At 51.0% G+C, this 16,093-nt stretch overlaps 1 protein-coding gene across 2 annotated transcripts in view; it reads right to left on the bottom strand.

Annotated features, from left to right (window-relative positions):
• Positions 1-15,820, bottom strand: part of Sin3b (SIN3 transcription regulator family member B) — a 39,038-nt gene extending 23,218 nt beyond the window's left edge. The window contains exons 1-5 of one of the 2 annotated variants that reach the window (XM_078037761.1): positions 15,664-15,820; positions 15,297-15,403; positions 13,866-14,019; positions 7,240-7,440; positions 4,120-4,263 (exon numbers count right to left, since the gene is read on the bottom strand). In XM_078037761.1, the coding sequence (XP_077893887.1) occupies positions 4,120-4,263; positions 7,240-7,440; positions 13,866-14,019; positions 15,297-15,403; positions 15,664-15,774 (717 nt within the window). In that variant the 5' untranslated portion in view covers positions 15,775-15,820. The remainder of the gene's footprint in view (positions 1-4,119; positions 4,264-7,239; positions 7,441-13,865; positions 14,020-15,296; positions 15,404-15,663) is intronic. The other variant, XM_078037762.1, reaches the window with a different exon arrangement.
• Positions 15,821-16,093: the final 273 nt, after the last annotated feature.

Raw genomic sequence — 16,093 nt, 5'->3', positions numbered from 1 at the left:
CTAAGGAACCCTCATTGCCACTTCCTGGATAAGAAATGCCAGGCTCAGGAAAGGCCCCACCAGGGTCCTGCAGCAAGGAGGTGACCAGTTAAGATAGGAAGCAGGTGTGCAACCATGAGCCCTGGCCTGTCAAGGTAGGGCCGAGAGGGGCAACCCAGAGCTCCTGGGAGAAAGGGCGAGCCCCAGATCCAAGACAACAACACCCAAAGACAAGCCACTGAGCGGCCTGGCAGACAGGCTTCCCAGGGTGGTCGGCACTTAGCCTGAGCTGCCAGGGGCTCAGGAGGAGGCAACATGAGGGGGCGGTGCTGCTGGAGGTGGGGGGTGAGATCCCTGTGCTCTGCGTGGTCCCGTGGCCCCTGAACCACAGTTCGGAGGACCTTGGATAGGCAGGAGGGAGGGAGGGATGCCAGGATTTCAAAGAGGAGGGTGGGAGTTCCAGGAGAGATTCTGAACCTGAGAGAGACCCGGGCGGGGCTGGACTCAGAGGAGGAGGGGAAGTGAGGAGGCCAATGCAGACGCCTGTCACCACAGGGACTCCAGACCAGGGCTCCATGCTGGCTTCCTGCAAGCCAGCAGCTCTGGGGACATGAGGCAGGGAGATGGCACGAGGAGGTGGGTGTCTGTCCTCCTGGATCAGACATCTGGGAGGAGAGAGGAGGGGCCCGGCCTCCGGAGTGGCACCTGCTTTTCCCCGACACAGCAGCCCTTCTGTAGCACCGAGCACATGCGGGTGCTGCACAAAGCACCCAAACGACAGTGCCTCTCAGGGTCCACCTGAGCAAGAGAGACAGCCATTCCTGTGTCAGGGGGTATGTGGCATGGCTGCTCGGTCCTCCTGAGGCACAGGGCTGGGGTCCAGCCCAGGAGACACTGCTCTCAGGGCTCTTCCAGCCCATGATCTTGAAGGCACCAAGGCTTCAGGTGGGGGGCGAAGACCAGGTCACAGGTCACCGGTCCCACCAGGAGGAATTTCTGAGCTGGAGTTAGGAAGTCTTTCCCAGTGGCTTCTCTGCTTAGGGATGCTGCTCAGTATCCTAGAGATGGTGACACCTGGGGACAAGTCCTGGCCCACTAGCCTGGACAGGCTAGGGGAGACTTTTGAGTAAGGACAAGGGAAGGACAGATTTGGGAGTGGGCGGGGTGACCCAAGAAAACAATGGAAATCGGCCAGACTCAACCAGCACCCTGACCCCTGACATCCAAACCCAGACCCTGGTCCAGCCCTTCCCTTCTGGACCAGCGTCTCCCACCCTATCTACCCCACCACATATTCGTTCAGAGGAAGGATCAAGCCGCAGTGACAGTGAGGCTCATGTGCTCCCCTGCCCGGCTGTTATCAAGGACAGACAGGAAAAAGAAAAGAGGAAACAAGGCTGGAGGAGCTGGGAAGAGAACTCCTTCAACTTGGTAAAGGGCGTGTAATCAACGCCGGGCAGGGGCGAGGCCTGCCCAGCAGGTGTGGAGCCCGGGCCTGTGCCAGGCACTGAAAAGAAAGAAAGAGGAAACCCAAGCGCACACCACACTCCGAGCTGAACGACCACCAGGCCTTCCTCAAGGGCCAGGAAGGAGGCGAGGAGCCGGCTCTGCCTCTTCTATTTAGCATCGTACTGGAGCCTCAGCACAGCGATGAGGCCAGAAAAGGAAACAAAGGGCATCATCCACACTGGAAAGGGAGAAGGAAATGACCTATCCGCAGGTGACAGGATAGAGTCACTAAAGATCTTAAGTGTCTATAAAAATTACTAAAGCCAATAAACAAGTTCAAAGTTTCAGGATCAACACACAAAAATCAGGGATGCTTTTGTATGTCAGCAATGCACCATCCAGAAATTAAACATAAACAAAGGAAACCCATTCCATTTACAATGACATCAAAAAGAATGAGATAATCAGGACTAGATTTAATCACAGAGGTGCGAGACCGGAACCAAAACCACAAAACAGTGAACAGTGAGGGCTGACATTAAAGACAAGAAACGGACAGGTGTCTGGTCTTCACAGGAGGCTTATACGCTATACGATATACGCTAAGACAGCAATATCCCCAGGGTGATCGACAGATTCAACATAATTCCTAGCAAAAGCTCAATGGCCATTTTTGTAGACACGGAAGTTTTTCGAGGGACCCTGAATGCCAAAATCATCTTGCAAAGAAGAATGAAATTTGGAGGACTCACACTTCCTGATTTAAACCTACTACAAAGCTACAGTAATAAAAACAGCATCAAACTGACGTAAGAATAGACATGTAACCACAGATAAGAAGTGAGACTTCAAAGACAAACCTATACAGCTGTAGTTAAGCGACTTTAAACCAGAAGCTAGGGTGCCAAGAGCGTTCAGTGGGCAAACATGATCTCTTCAACAAACGGGGCTGGGACTAGGGTATCTCCACACGCAAGAGAATAAAGTTGGACCCTGCCTCATGCTGTATATAAATTTTAACTCAAAACAGGATAATGACCTAAACCAAAAAGCAAAAACTTTAAAACTGTTAGGAGAAACCATGAGGGAAACCTGCATGGCCTCAGTTGGCAACGGCTTCTTAAGAATAATGTAAGAAAATAAATAATGTAATAATGTAAGAATAATGTAAGAAAAAATAAATTGAATTTCAACAAATCTGAACACTTTTGTGCAGCAAAGGACTAAAAAGAAAGGGAAAACAACATATGGAATGGAGGAAAATATTTACAAATTATCTATCTGTGAGAATCCAGTATAGAACATATTAAGAACTTTTACAACTTGACAAACAGATTAAAAAAATTTTGGTAAAGAGCTTTAATAGATATTTTCCCAAAGAGGTTACACGAATGCCCAATAAACACATGAAAGGATACTCAACATAATTAGTCACCAGGGAAAAGCAGTCAAAACTATGATGTGATATAACTCCACACTGACGGTGATAGCTATAAAACAAAACAATGAAAAATCACAAGTGTTGGCAGAATGTAGAGAAATTGGAACTCTGGTACATTTCTGCTTGGAACATAAGATGGTACAGCTGCTATGGAAAACAGGTTGGAGATTCTTCAAAAAGCTAAACAGAATTACCATAGGATCCAGTAATTCCTCCAGGTATAGACCTACAGAACTGGAATCAGAAATTCAAACAAACATTTGTATACAATTATTCACACAATAGTCAAAATATGGAGAAAACCTAAATGTCTATCAGATGAACGGATGAACAAAATATGGTCCACCCATACAGCAGAATATTCTATTCAGCCACGTAAAGTAAGAAAGGACTGACACTTGCTGTGAGACGGAAGAACCTTGAAAACATGATACCGAGTGACACAAACCAGACATAGAAGGCCATATTGTGAATGATTCCATTATATAAAATGTCCAGAACAGAGGAATCCACAGGCAGAAGTGGATTAGTGGTTGTCAGGGACTGGGGAAGGGAGGGTGGGAGTGACAGCCAATGAGGACATGGTTTCCCCTGGCAGTCATGAAACCATTCTTGACTAGACAGATGTGGTTGTGCAACACCATGAATGTGCTAAATGCCACTAAACCAAACACTTTTCCATGGTGAGTTTTATGTTACATGAGCTTCGTGTAATTTATTTTTAAAAGCCTATATTCTTCCAAAAAAAGGAAAAGGCAAAGGCAGCCCCAGCAGCCTCTGGCCCAGCTGGGAAAGAAAGCTGGGTTCAGTCTATGAGCCCCTGACCTGCCCAGCCAAGGCCCTTCCTCAACCTGTTTTCTGCCACATCTCAGGCCACTCTAATCCGTCCCGTCTAGATCAGAGCCCTACTAAACAGAGGGAGAGGCGGTGGGCCCAATTCCCCTGCGTGGCCCACTGGGTCAGGTGTGGGTGGTGGCAGCTCTGGAGGGCGGAGAAGGTGGGACATGTGGGCCCCGACACTGTGTCTCCTCGTCTCCCAGGGAGGATGCTCCTGGCCTCCTCCCGGCCTCCCCTGACTCAGGCACAGTCTGTGTGAGGAGGCACCTCTAGGAACCTGTCAGCAGCCTAAAGGCTCAAACACTCATTGGGGGTTGCTGGGTGTGTGTGCCCATGTAGCTTCCGGGGGAAGCCTGATGTGTCCTAGAGGGTAGACAAGCCTGGCCAGGCACCCTGTGGGGCTCAGTACTCACCAGAGACCGCTTGGCTTCAGGCAGGAACTGTCCAAACTCGGACAGCAGGTCCTCCTGGCCCCGGAAGAGGTTGGCCACCTCAGTGAAGACCTCCTCTTCAGACATGCCTCGGAACGGCCGGCCCTTCGTGTGCAGTTGCTCCTTCTGCAGGTTTTTGGGAAAGAAATTAGGAGACTTTAGGCAAGATCCAAGACACCCAGGGCCAGGACACAAAGGCACCTCACCGTGCGGGGACAGAGGGATGCTTCACAGGAGAAACTGCCTGCAGGATGACAGCCCCATGCATCTGCATCTGAAGCCTGCGGCACGGCACAGCCTTGGCCATGGAGTGTGGAGGGGACACAGGAAGCTATATTGGGTCCCCACGCAGAGGGAGCCAGGGAACCACATGCCTGGCTGAAGTTAGGGGTAGGCTGGGGAAGAGTAAGGTCAGGGGATCCAAAGTCTTCCTAAGGGTCAGAGGAAGTCCAGAAGTCACCAGAAAGGAGGTGAAGGGCAGAGCAAGGGGACTTCCAGGCCGAGGAACACGTTGGCTCAGTGTCAGCAGGAACTGATGTCCCGAGGGAAGACAGGCTGACAGGGGTTAGAGTAACACGAGGAGGACCAGAAAGGGGACCCAGGTGGGTAGCAGGAACTGGCCTGCAAAACTGAGGTTGGCCTTTAGAAATATGTCCCTGTCAATTTCATTCCTGAGAACGTCATACAGCAAGAGGTGGCAATGCTGGGGACCCTTCCATGGTGCAGGGCATAGGTTTCTATGGTCCCACCATGGCTGCAGACTGACATGATTTACAGCAGGCTCCCTCCCGCCAGGCCCACTGTGCCCTGCAGGAAGGAAAACAAGTTTTGCCAGGGGCAGGAGTGCTGGGGAGGGACCAGGGTCCCACTCGTTAGGAAAGTGCTCTCCACTGTGCTGTACCCATGGCCCAGGGAAAGAAGTTCTACGTCTTGGCATCCATAGCACCTATTCAGGAAGAAGAGAAACAAACCAACCCCTCCCCACAAAGCTTCCAGTACAACAATGAGCAAAGGTCACTCAATGCAGAGGCTAAATGTGAAGGACTGGCCCACCTGCCTGATGCTCAAAGAAACAACTTGAAACATTGCTCTGGACATCTTCTTTGGCTCCTGAGACTGACATGAAAAGGGCTGGTGACTTCCCAGGAGGACTTGGGAGCCTGTGCTCCCACACACAGAAGGATGTTGGGGGAATCTGTCTCTGTAGCTGCCATGTATGCACATCCTCAATGCTGGTATGCACTTTCTGGGAACTCATTCTTAGCCCACTCTGGCCAGAGCTTGTTTTGAACACAAGTCTGTCTGAGCGTGACACATGTACCAGGGTATGATTTAAGCACAGTGTACACTTTGCTTTTGTTCACATGTGATTTTTGTCCAGGAGAAACACTGGGTGATTTCCTGCCCATCACTGTACAAGGTCACGACATCCATTAGATTTAAAAAGACCCTCGCATAACTCACACCTGTCACCTCCCCATGCTGACAGGGACCAACAGGTCACTCTACCACGGATGGCAAACTGTGGTCAATCAAAACGGCTTTGCTGAGTTCACAGGGAGCAAACGCTGTCAATCTTATCATCTAAAAAGAATCTCACTTTTTAATGTGACATCTCAAGGTCATGCAGCTTTCATTTATAAAAATGCTGCTTAAAAAAAATGACAAGCATCAGAAACTCCACATCTGGGTGAGGATGACATCTAAGCCCCGCATGTGATGTAGACCTAGCTTGACACCAGCCCCGGGCACCTCCTGTCAAGTCCCCTGCAGATGCCAGTCCTCTGCTCTGGCCCATGGCCCCTAAACTCTGCATAGGTCTTCTCGGTATGAGAAAATCTGTCCCTCATTCATGCTCATCTGAGACTGACAGAGATCAACTTACCAAGGTTCTAGCTGGAGATCCCCTGTGACACCTGTGGGTCACTACTATGAACCTCAACACACCTTTCCTACACACATCCTTCGTTCCCACCCCAGTCTGTCTCTGAAGCTCTTGTACCACCAGATTGAATTCTGAGGAGCAGGCAACATTTGTCCCTGTCACTCCAGCTTCTGGCACTGGGCCCAGCTGTAATCAGCAGAAGTAAAGGCTAGCTGCAACGTCCAAACAACAACGAAGTTGTCTTATAAAAATAAGACTGCTTTTGTTTTTTTTTTCCTTTTAACTCCCCTTAGTGTGTGTTTCCCAGAATTTCTTGGATGCAAAGGTGCTTCAAGGAGCAAAATCAAAATTAACAAAATTCCAATCAGCATCCATATGTATACCAGTTCACAGCAGCACTACTCCTCAGAGCCCAAAGGTAGAAGGAGTCAACTGTCCATCAACGGAAGGACAGACAGACAAAACGTGCTCCATGCATTTGATGGAATATCATTCAGCCTCAAAAAGGAAGAAAAAAAAATTTGTAAGTACTTTTTAGTTGTCAATGGACCTTTATTTTATTTATTTTTATGCAGTGCTGAGGATCAAACCGAGTGCCTCACACATGCTAGGCAAGTGCTCTACCGCTGAGCCACAGCCCCAGCCCAAAAAGGAAGAAAATTCTAACATATTCTGCAACACAGATGCACCTTGAAGACAATGAAACATGCCACTCACAGAAGGACAAATACTGGGTGATTTTACTTCTACGAGGTCCCTAGAGTCATCACATTCATAGCAAGTAAAAAGGTGGGTGTCAGGGGTTGCTGATAAAGACAAGGGGAGCAAGTGTTTCACAGATGCAGAGTTGCAGGCCGGGCTGTGGCTCAGTGGTACAGCACCGGCCCAGCACGCATGAGGCACTAGATCACCCCCAGCATCACCAAAAACATAAAAAGAAAAGAATAAGATTCTGTGTCTGGCCAGGTGCAGTGGTGCACACCTGTAATCCCAGGGACTGGGAGGCTCAGGCAGGAGGATCACGAGTTTAAGGCCAGCCTCAGCAATGTATTGAGGCCCTAAGCAACTTAGCAAGACCCTGTCTCAAAAAAAAAAAAAAAAAAAAAAGGCAGAATTTCATGGGATGTTGTGAATTCAAATTCAGACAAGAAAATCCAAATGCTTTCAGTGCATGATCGTGAACAATGGCACGAAGAAGCGAGACTTGAGGCTCCTACCTGGTAAGTGTGGAGTATCTCTAGGAACGACCTGTAGATCTCTGGGTGGTCCAGGAAGCGGGTCTTAATCTTGTTCACATAGCTGATGGCGTTGTTGAATTCTACAGAATCTGACTCCAAGGGCACCTGGGGTTTGTCCTCCTTATATGGCATCTGCTGCTTGAAGTCTTCTGCACAGTCACCATGGTTGTGCGAATTCTCCTGCCAACAACGGGACACTGAGTTCCCCCAAGTCAACACTAGGAGGTTTCTAAGACACCCCAGGCCTGGCTGCCATCTATCCAGGGCAGACGGAACCCAGCCGAGCCAAGATGATGTTTTATTAGATGCAGAGAAGGGTGACTTCCGGGGCCTCGTGGGGGGGAAGCCATGCGGGGCACCAGAGAACATGCGTGAGTGTGTGCCGCTCCTGGGGAGTCTCACTAACTCACCTGCCCCCATCCGTCCAGTCCATCTGAGAACAGCCGAGCTTAATGAGAACTTAGATTCTGAAAACTCAGCACGTGAGAAAAATTGACAAAATGTGCATGTTTGATCCTTGTCAGAGACAAGTTTTAGGTTGTGCACAAAAGAAGTTTTCCCACACCTTCCGAGATCCCAGTCCACCAAGGCTGTTCTCAGGGAGGAGATCCCCCTCCTACAGGAAAGTCGGGGTGTGTACGGTGGGGACCCCAGAGGCTACAGGCACCCGCTGCCGGGGGGACTTCAGGGATTCCCAGCACACAGAACTCTGGGACCCAGGTCATCAGTCACTTGAGAGGAGCGGGTCGGCCCTGATCACCCGTCCAGTATGCCTTGTATTAGTGTACCACAGATACAAATATGTCTCTCTGTTACACACAGAATCTGGACTCATGGTGGGTCAGATCATGCCCCTGAAGGAGGGGTATCAAGCCCCTAAACCAGAACCATCCTGCACAGTCCCCAGCACAAGGTGGCAGGTTCTCAAGTGGGTCAGGATTCTCTGACCAGTTTGCCTGGAGGTCTTGGCTCAGACATCTCAGAAAACCTTCTGGAACCATCGCTTACCAAAGTGAAATGACCCTGAAGCCCCTGCTGTTATTTTTCCCCATGTCACTGACACATTCCTTCATGGGACGTGCTGATTTTCTGTCTGTCCAGCCCTGACTGGATGGCAAGCAGCATGAGGGCAGGGCTTTGGTTCTGTTCACTGCTGTGTTCCCAGTGCCTGGAACGAGGCTGGAACAGAGCAGGCCGTGTCCACCACTGTGGATGACCAGGCGAATGGATGAAGGAATAAACAGATGTGTCCACTGTTTCCTTTGCCCTGAGGTCCAAACACTGCTCACCTGATGACTCCTCTGAGACAAGAAAGGCCAGGTGCACTGCTGCCCACTGCAGAACTGTCACTGCAACAGGCACCTGGCACACGTGCCATCACCTGGTTGGGTGGACTACTCAGGCTGTCCTAACATGGGACCACAACAGAAATTTATTTTTCCCACAGTCCCGGAGGCTGCAAGTTCAAGATCAAGGTGCCGGCAGGTCCGGCTACCTCCGAGGCCTCCCTCCTTGGCCTGCAGAGGGCTGCCTTCAGACACAGGCCTCTCCCCTGCAGGTCTGCTCTGAACTCTCCTTACAAGGAAACCAGTCATATTTAACTTGAGTCCACTCTCATGGCCTCACTTCACCTTGATTAACTCCGCAAAGGGTCTGCTTCCAAATACAGTCATCCCTTGATATCTGCAGGTGACTGTAGGACACCCTTCAGGTACCTAAAACCAAGGACACTCAAGTCCCTTACAGAAAATGGCACAGTATTTACATATAACCTACATGCTTCTTCCTGCAGACTTTAAATTATTTCAGTGACTTAGAATACCTAATTCCAAGTAAATGCCATATAATTAGTGGTGATACTGTATTGTTTAGGAAATCATGACAATTTCAAAAATAAAAAAAAATGAAAAGAGAGAGTAAGAGATAAAAGGAGGGTGAGGGGAGAACACGCTGGGGTGTGGCTCCATGCAGACTGCTCCCCCAGCAGCCTGAAGCCCTGGTTCAGTCCCTACAACTGCAAGAAAAAACAGTTTGTTCACGCTCAGGGGGATGCAATTTTTTTTCCTGAATATTTTTAACCTGTGGCTGGTTGAGTCTGAGGAGGAACCCCAGACATAAAGGCAGACGCTACAGTCAGGGTGAGGCATCAACAGCAGGGGGGTCACAACTGAGCTCCAACAGTGGGTACAGAGAAGTTCTAGAAAGCCAGAGCAGACAAACAGACACCCACAAGATCCAGAGCTGCCACAACTCCAATGATCTATGACTCTCCAGGCACGTGCCAGCCCACGCTCTAGCATCTGTGCTCCTTCATGGCACAGGCTTGGCAGGGGAAGGAGCCCGAAGGAGCCAGGAAAGGGTGGGGACTGGAAGGACGCAGCCATGGGGCCAAGGGTTGCTCCTGAGGAGACTGGGCTCACTGGGAGTCCCCACCGCCCCAAGGGGGCATCTTTAAGCCCCACATGCATCATGGTAAGATAGGGAAGTGCCCCTCTAGACCAGGGCTCAGGAAAGGGGCCAGAGAGCAACAGAAACTACTGTGAAAAGCAGCTTGGCAGCTCCTCAATGAACTTAATACACAATTACCCTAGGAGCCAGAAGCTCCTTTGCTAGTACAGACCCCAAAAGAAATGAAAATGGGTATTCAAAAAATCCTTATCGTGAACACGCACAGCAGCCCGACTCAATGGCCACGTGCAGACGACTCAACAGCTCACACGTTCATCTGATGCACCCTGGGGGAACTGAGACTGACACAGGTACGACATGGGCGACCCTCAAGAGCTCAGTGAAGGCAACCTGGCAGAGGCCACACGGTGCGCAGCCACTGACAGGTGAAGCCACAGGGACACAGCAGAGCTGCAGGGCTGGAGGGAGGTGAGAACTAGGAAGACAGGGCTTGTCTGGGGTGAGGGAAGTCAGTGGTGACAGTTGCACAATATTATGAATCTACTAAAAACCACTGAGCCGTACATTTTTAAATGAAATGGTTATGTGAATGATATCACATTTTAAAAAATGTTTTAAACAATCCTTGGAAAATACAAAAACCACCGGCCACTCAAAGCCAAACTGGCTCTGGTTTACAAGCCACATTAAGTGGACCTTGCCCTAAACTTCTGGAACAAGCCACTCGTTCCCTCCCTTGGGGCAGAGAGGCCTCAACAGTTAGCAAGGTCTTAGGCCTCCCCCTGAGTGTCCACACACGGCCCCCTTGAGGTTTAACAGACACCTCAGTGGCACCGAGCCACAGCAGCCCCCAACTGCTACCTGGCCTCACTCATTTCAGCAGGAGACGCCACCTTCCCCGGAGGATCAGGCACCTGCGCTCACCCGACATCCCACTCCCTGGACCCACTTTCTGGTCCCCATGCACTCTGCCCATCACACAGACCCTTCCTGGTCCTCACCATTGTCCACTTTACCCGGATCATTCAGGGTAACCTCCTTGGCCTCTCAGAGATCTCGACCCCTTGGTTCACTCGTCATGCAGAAGAGGTGCCTTCCGGAACTCTCCATGGCTCCCCCTGCCTGGCTTCACGTCCCAACCTCGCTGGCCCCCTGGCTCACTCACTCACTCGCTCCACCTCAGCCCTTTACACCTGCCAGGAACAGGCCCTCACAACACGACTCCCATTCCCCTTGTTCTGTGTCTGCCTATGGCACTCCACAGGCATCTTCTGCTTGGCCTGGCCCTGCTACCTCTCGTCCACAGCAGTGAAGCTCCTCACACACACAGTCCATGTCTCGCCCTGTTCCTCATCTGAATCCCCACCTGGACCAAGCACATACGTCAAGAGCTGGGACTCCAAACTCCTGCTCCCTGCGGAATAAGACACAACTGGGAAACCCAATTGCCAGGAAATGATGGACCACCCACCACCCCTGGAGTAAATGGTGGCTCCCTTTGACTGTGCACAGGTCACACTGGGTGCTCTCTAAAGCTATCGTCTCCTAGGGAGGATCTGCCCTGAAGAGGACCTGGGGCTGGGCACCCTACGGTCCCACTCTCCTCCCCAGCACCACTGGGGAACGCAGAGACACTGTCAAGTCGGGAGGCCTCTACCTCACCTGAAGGCCTCCAGGCTGCCCAGGAAGGAAGCCAACAAGAAACCATGGAGTTCAACTTCTTTCCCTGGCTTAGCCACTCTGAATCACAGAACCCAGAGTGGTATGACAGTGACAGGGGGCAGGAGAGAGGGACTGCCTGAGGGGACTACAACTGAGGCCCAAATGACGCCGACTCACAGGGCTGAGGCCCCAGAAGAGAATGCTCCTTCCACCAAGCCCCTGTCCACACTGGCCGCAGCTGCGTCTGTGCTTCGAGGATTGTGTTCTCAACTGGGGCAGTTCTGCTCACAAGGGGACACTAGGCTACACTTTTGGCTGCCACAACTGGGGGACCAGATGCTCTGGGTATCTGGTGGGTGAAGACCAAGGGTGCTACTCAACACCTCATGGTGCACAGGATGGCCCCCCGAGAAGGTGATGCAGCCCCAAAGCGCAACGGTGCTGAGGTGGACAAGCTGCAGCGAGGGCTTCCCGAGGGCAGTAGCCAAAGGACTACTTACTTCTTCCTTGTCCCTGGTTGGCAGGCTTTAAGACAAAATGAAAACAAACACCCCAAAAGCTGTATTTCAAAATGTGAAACTGGCAAAACAAATCAAAAGAGAAAATCAAGGGGGCACTTGTGTGTGAGCGCCTTGGGCAGTTTCCTGCCTGTTCTGGCCTCCCGAGAGACCCCAGGAAGCTGGAAGGCCATCTCGTGCGTGCCTCTTAGGAAGCCCTGCAGATAATGGCCTGACTGCTGAGGAGCAAGGCCTGTCCTGACAGGTCATCTTGCTGGATGAAAGCAAGTGGGCGCCAGGATGCCCTGACGGCACAGACCTCCCCAGCCTGGGGAAGGTGCCTCCTGGCTGCAGCGAGGTATGAAACCCGTTCTGCAGTTGCCCAGGGAACACCTTTGTCAAGCCTTTCTTCAAGTCAACAGACCTCCCTGGTCAACTAGGCTACCTGCTGGGGACACAGGGTTCTGGTTAGTGTCATTATCTGTATAACACCCCTTCATGGTGCAGGGGACAGCAGGGGCCTCTCTGCTATTTCAGGAAGAGCTGGTTCTGAATACAACCACGTGCAGCTCCACAGGGACCGTGGATGGTTTAGTCTTCCAACCCCAGCTCTTCCTTAGCAAGGGACGGTGAACACATCCAGCATTCACCCACCATTTCACTCAGCACTCTGTGGTCAGACTCTCCAAATGCTCTCATGGCCACCACTGCTGCGAACGAGCTTGGTTTTCAGCCCCAGCTGCAATTGTTCCAGAGACTGATCCTGCTAAGGCTTTTCTGGTCTGGAGGTGGGAGCCCTACACTTGGATCCTGGGGCAAATGTGAAATGGAAGCTCTTCAGAATTCAGCAGCCACACATTTCCAAGTTCCCTTCTGATACTGAGATGGGCTCCTCAGCTTTAGTAAGACAACATGCTGATGGTGGGGCTTGCCTTGCACAGAAAAAGCAGAATTCACCAAGAAGCCTGCCTCTAGGACAGACTGGGCACAGGCACATCACCTTTCCTTATTCCCTTTCCAAATTCCAAGTCCTACCTGGATCTGGCACTGCATCTCCTCCGCTGAAGGAGAAACCTAACGGTGCTTCCAATGGTGGCGTTGCTACATTCCCTGCTGAAGCTCTCGGGCAGGGGCTGGAGGATGGGAGAGCTGGCTCACTTAGACCAGCAATGCACAACGGGCAATGTTGCCCCCGGGAGACATCTGGCAATGTCTGGAGAACGTTTTGGCTGTCGTGACTGGGGCGGTGGAGGCTGAGGATGCTGCTAACATCCTACAATGCACTGAACAGCCCCCCATAGCACAGAATTGTGGCCTAGGAGGGAACTGTGCTAAGAGAGAAAAAGGCTTTAGTTACCTTATAAAAGTGACACTCAAATAGGCTTTCTTTTTCTCCAAGAGTCTGATGAACTCTAGCAAGAAGCAGATGCAGAAGGGGCAGCAACCTGTCACTTGAGAGAGAAGGTATCAAAACCCCACACCTGAGCTGAGTCAACAACCCTGTCAGCAATTCAATGAAGCATAGCAACAATAAACACAGCTACTCACGCATACACACAGCTCACCCACTTTATTTTGTTGGTGGCACCAAGAGTGATCTGATGCAGACAAGCAAATGCCTGAGTTCAAGGACAAGCCTGCCTGGTGGGCTCACTGGGAAGCCTAAGCCAAGCCCTCAGTAACTGCTGATTCGGCTATTTTGACTTAACATAAATTCTGTGTTAGGAAGATGATGTCCTGACAGCCACTTTCTCTGCTGGTGCTGGAACCTTCACACATGCTCTACCACTGAGCTGTACCTCCAGTTCCTTCTTTTGATTATAAATCTTCCAAACAGATCAATTTGGGATGTAGAGGCTGCCTGCATGTTTTGATCTATTTTGATTTGCACTAGAAGCAATTAGCACAGCTAGAAAAAGAACAGGTCTTACACAGATTTCTGGCAATGACACAAACGAGACGCGATGCCCAAACTGAGTAACAGGGTGTGCTGTGTTAAGGCCCAGACCACTGGGACCCCCTTCTGTGGCGGCATACCTGGCTTGTCAGAGGCGACTGTATGTTTAACTTGCCATTCTTGGGAATGTCTATTCTGTATCCGAGGGGAAGGAAAGCATTAAATCCAACAATGAGGTCAGGGTGCTCGTGGAAGAGCTGTGAGACACGCCTGATGACTCCAGGAGTATCGATGCTGGAAGAAAAAAACAACTCAAGTGGGCAAAAGGGTTTCAAGGAGCTTTTAAAAGTGAACTATTCCCCATTCCCTCAACGAGTTTCTCAACTCTCCGAAAGGCAATCTAAAATATGATCAGTATGACATGATCTGCAGACAATGATCTATTTCCTGAGGCCAAGGCCCAGGCTCCCTGTGCCCTCTTGCTGAGAACTATAGAATACTGACACAGCAGAGCTCCCCAAAACATTCCAAGCCTATGCACTTGGTTCTGGAAATGTCAGGAGAGCTGACTCTAAGTCCTGGAACCCAAGAAACAGCAGGAGGCCAAAATCCTCTCAGTGATGTGATAAATTCCTTCATTTTGTATGAACTAGGGATTGATGATGACACAGGTTTTGATCTGAGCAACAGACTGCAACGTCAAAGATGGTACAAGTACGGGGTATGGGTAAGAACAGGAAGGAAGAAATGAGGTCTCCCTTCGGCTGTGGTTACCATCCAGGCCTTGGTACTTCACTTTCCACGGAAGAAAAACAGGTCAGGCCCTCCACATTGCCTAGGAAAGGACAATAGTGTGGCAGGTATGTGACCTGCAAAAATCTTAACAGACTGGGGGTCTGAGTTCTAGTTCCACTTCTGCCACTACAGGAAGTCCTTTACCAACTCCAAGCCCCAATGAGTGTTCTATAAAACAAGGGCATGATTCTGAAGTTCCCCACTATCTCCCACCCTGATTCCATGCTTACAAACACATCTCAGGTGTTTAACACTCTCTATAGGCCAGATCCCTTACTAAGCATTTTATGACCCTTACTTCCAAGTAGGCCTGGGATTGAAGAGAGGTAAAAGGGGCACCACAGAATCAACATTTAAAGGTAAGTAGGTGCTAAAAAAATTTAAATCAAGATAAATAACATTTTCATGTAGTGCTCCAAAAACAAAAATGTCAAAATTAATCCCTCCGAATCTTTCATGAACAAAACTTATTTAAAATTCAAAATTTTAAATAAAGACAGGATCTGCTTTCTGGGACTCACCTCCCAGGTCTGCGCCATCCCTGCCCTCCTTCCAGGAATCCCAACAGCTCCACAAGGTGGGTACTATCCATTCCCTTTTTTAATTTTTTTCAAACAGAATGAACTAAAACTCAGAGAGGTTGGACACCTTGCACAAGGTCACCCAGCTGCGGGCGGGGGCATCAGGTATAGGAGGTGGGGAGAGTCCCACCCTGCTAGTCCGATTCAGGCCCTGGGGGGCTTCCCCGGGGGAGTGGGGGAAGGCTCCACGGTTACCTCTGGCTTTTGAACTCCTTCATGATCTCCAGGAAGCCGTTGTAGGTGGCGGGGTCACTGCCAAAGCGGATCTTCACCTGGTCCAGGTAGGTGAGGGCGTCCTCAACCTGCGGGGAGGGGGAGGGCTCTAGAGGGCTGGGAACGCGGGAGGAGGAGACAGTGAGTTGGGGTCCCTGGTGGGGTGAGGAGACCTAGCGGGCCTTCAAGGGGACAAAGTGAGGGGTGGAGGGAGGGTCCAGGCTCCGGGGTGCGCAGAAGTAAGGCCGAGGCAGAGCCGCGCCAGGGCCGGGCGGGGCCCGGGTGAGGGACGCCGGCCTGCGGGGGCTGGAGGACAGGATCCCAGAAAGAGCGCGGGGACGCCACTCACGTGCACCGGCAACTTCTCGTGGCCCGCGGAACCGGAGCGACCCCAGCGGGCGCCGCTCAGCCCCCGGCCCGCGGAGCCCCCGCTGCCGCCGCCGCTACCTGCGTGCGCCATGTTGGAAGTCAGAGTCCCGGCCCGCCCCGCCCCCGCCTGAAGGCAGGTCGCGCATGCGTAATCTCCGCCCCGGGGGTGGGGCCTGGCTACGTCAAGAGGTGGGCGGAGCTCTTTAGAGGACTTCTTGGGGGCTCTTGTGTCTTACATTGGAATCTCAACCAATGATCTACAAAGCAGAGGTAGGTAAACCAAGACCTGATGTCTGATTTTGTCCGGTCCTGCAAGCTCACAGAGTCGTTTTTATATATTTACATAGTTGGGGGAAAATCCAAACCTTATTTTGTGACATATGAAATTCACATTTTAGGGGTGCTGCGTG

Source organism: Ictidomys tridecemlineatus, chromosome 2 (assembly GCF_052094955.1).
Source record: "Ictidomys tridecemlineatus isolate mIctTri1 chromosome 2, mIctTri1.hap1, whole genome shotgun sequence".
Lineage (NCBI taxonomy): Eukaryota > Metazoa > Chordata > Mammalia > Rodentia > Sciuridae > Ictidomys > Ictidomys tridecemlineatus.
The sequence above is the reverse complement of the archived record's forward strand: the minus strand, read 5'-3'. Positions and strand labels throughout refer to the sequence as shown.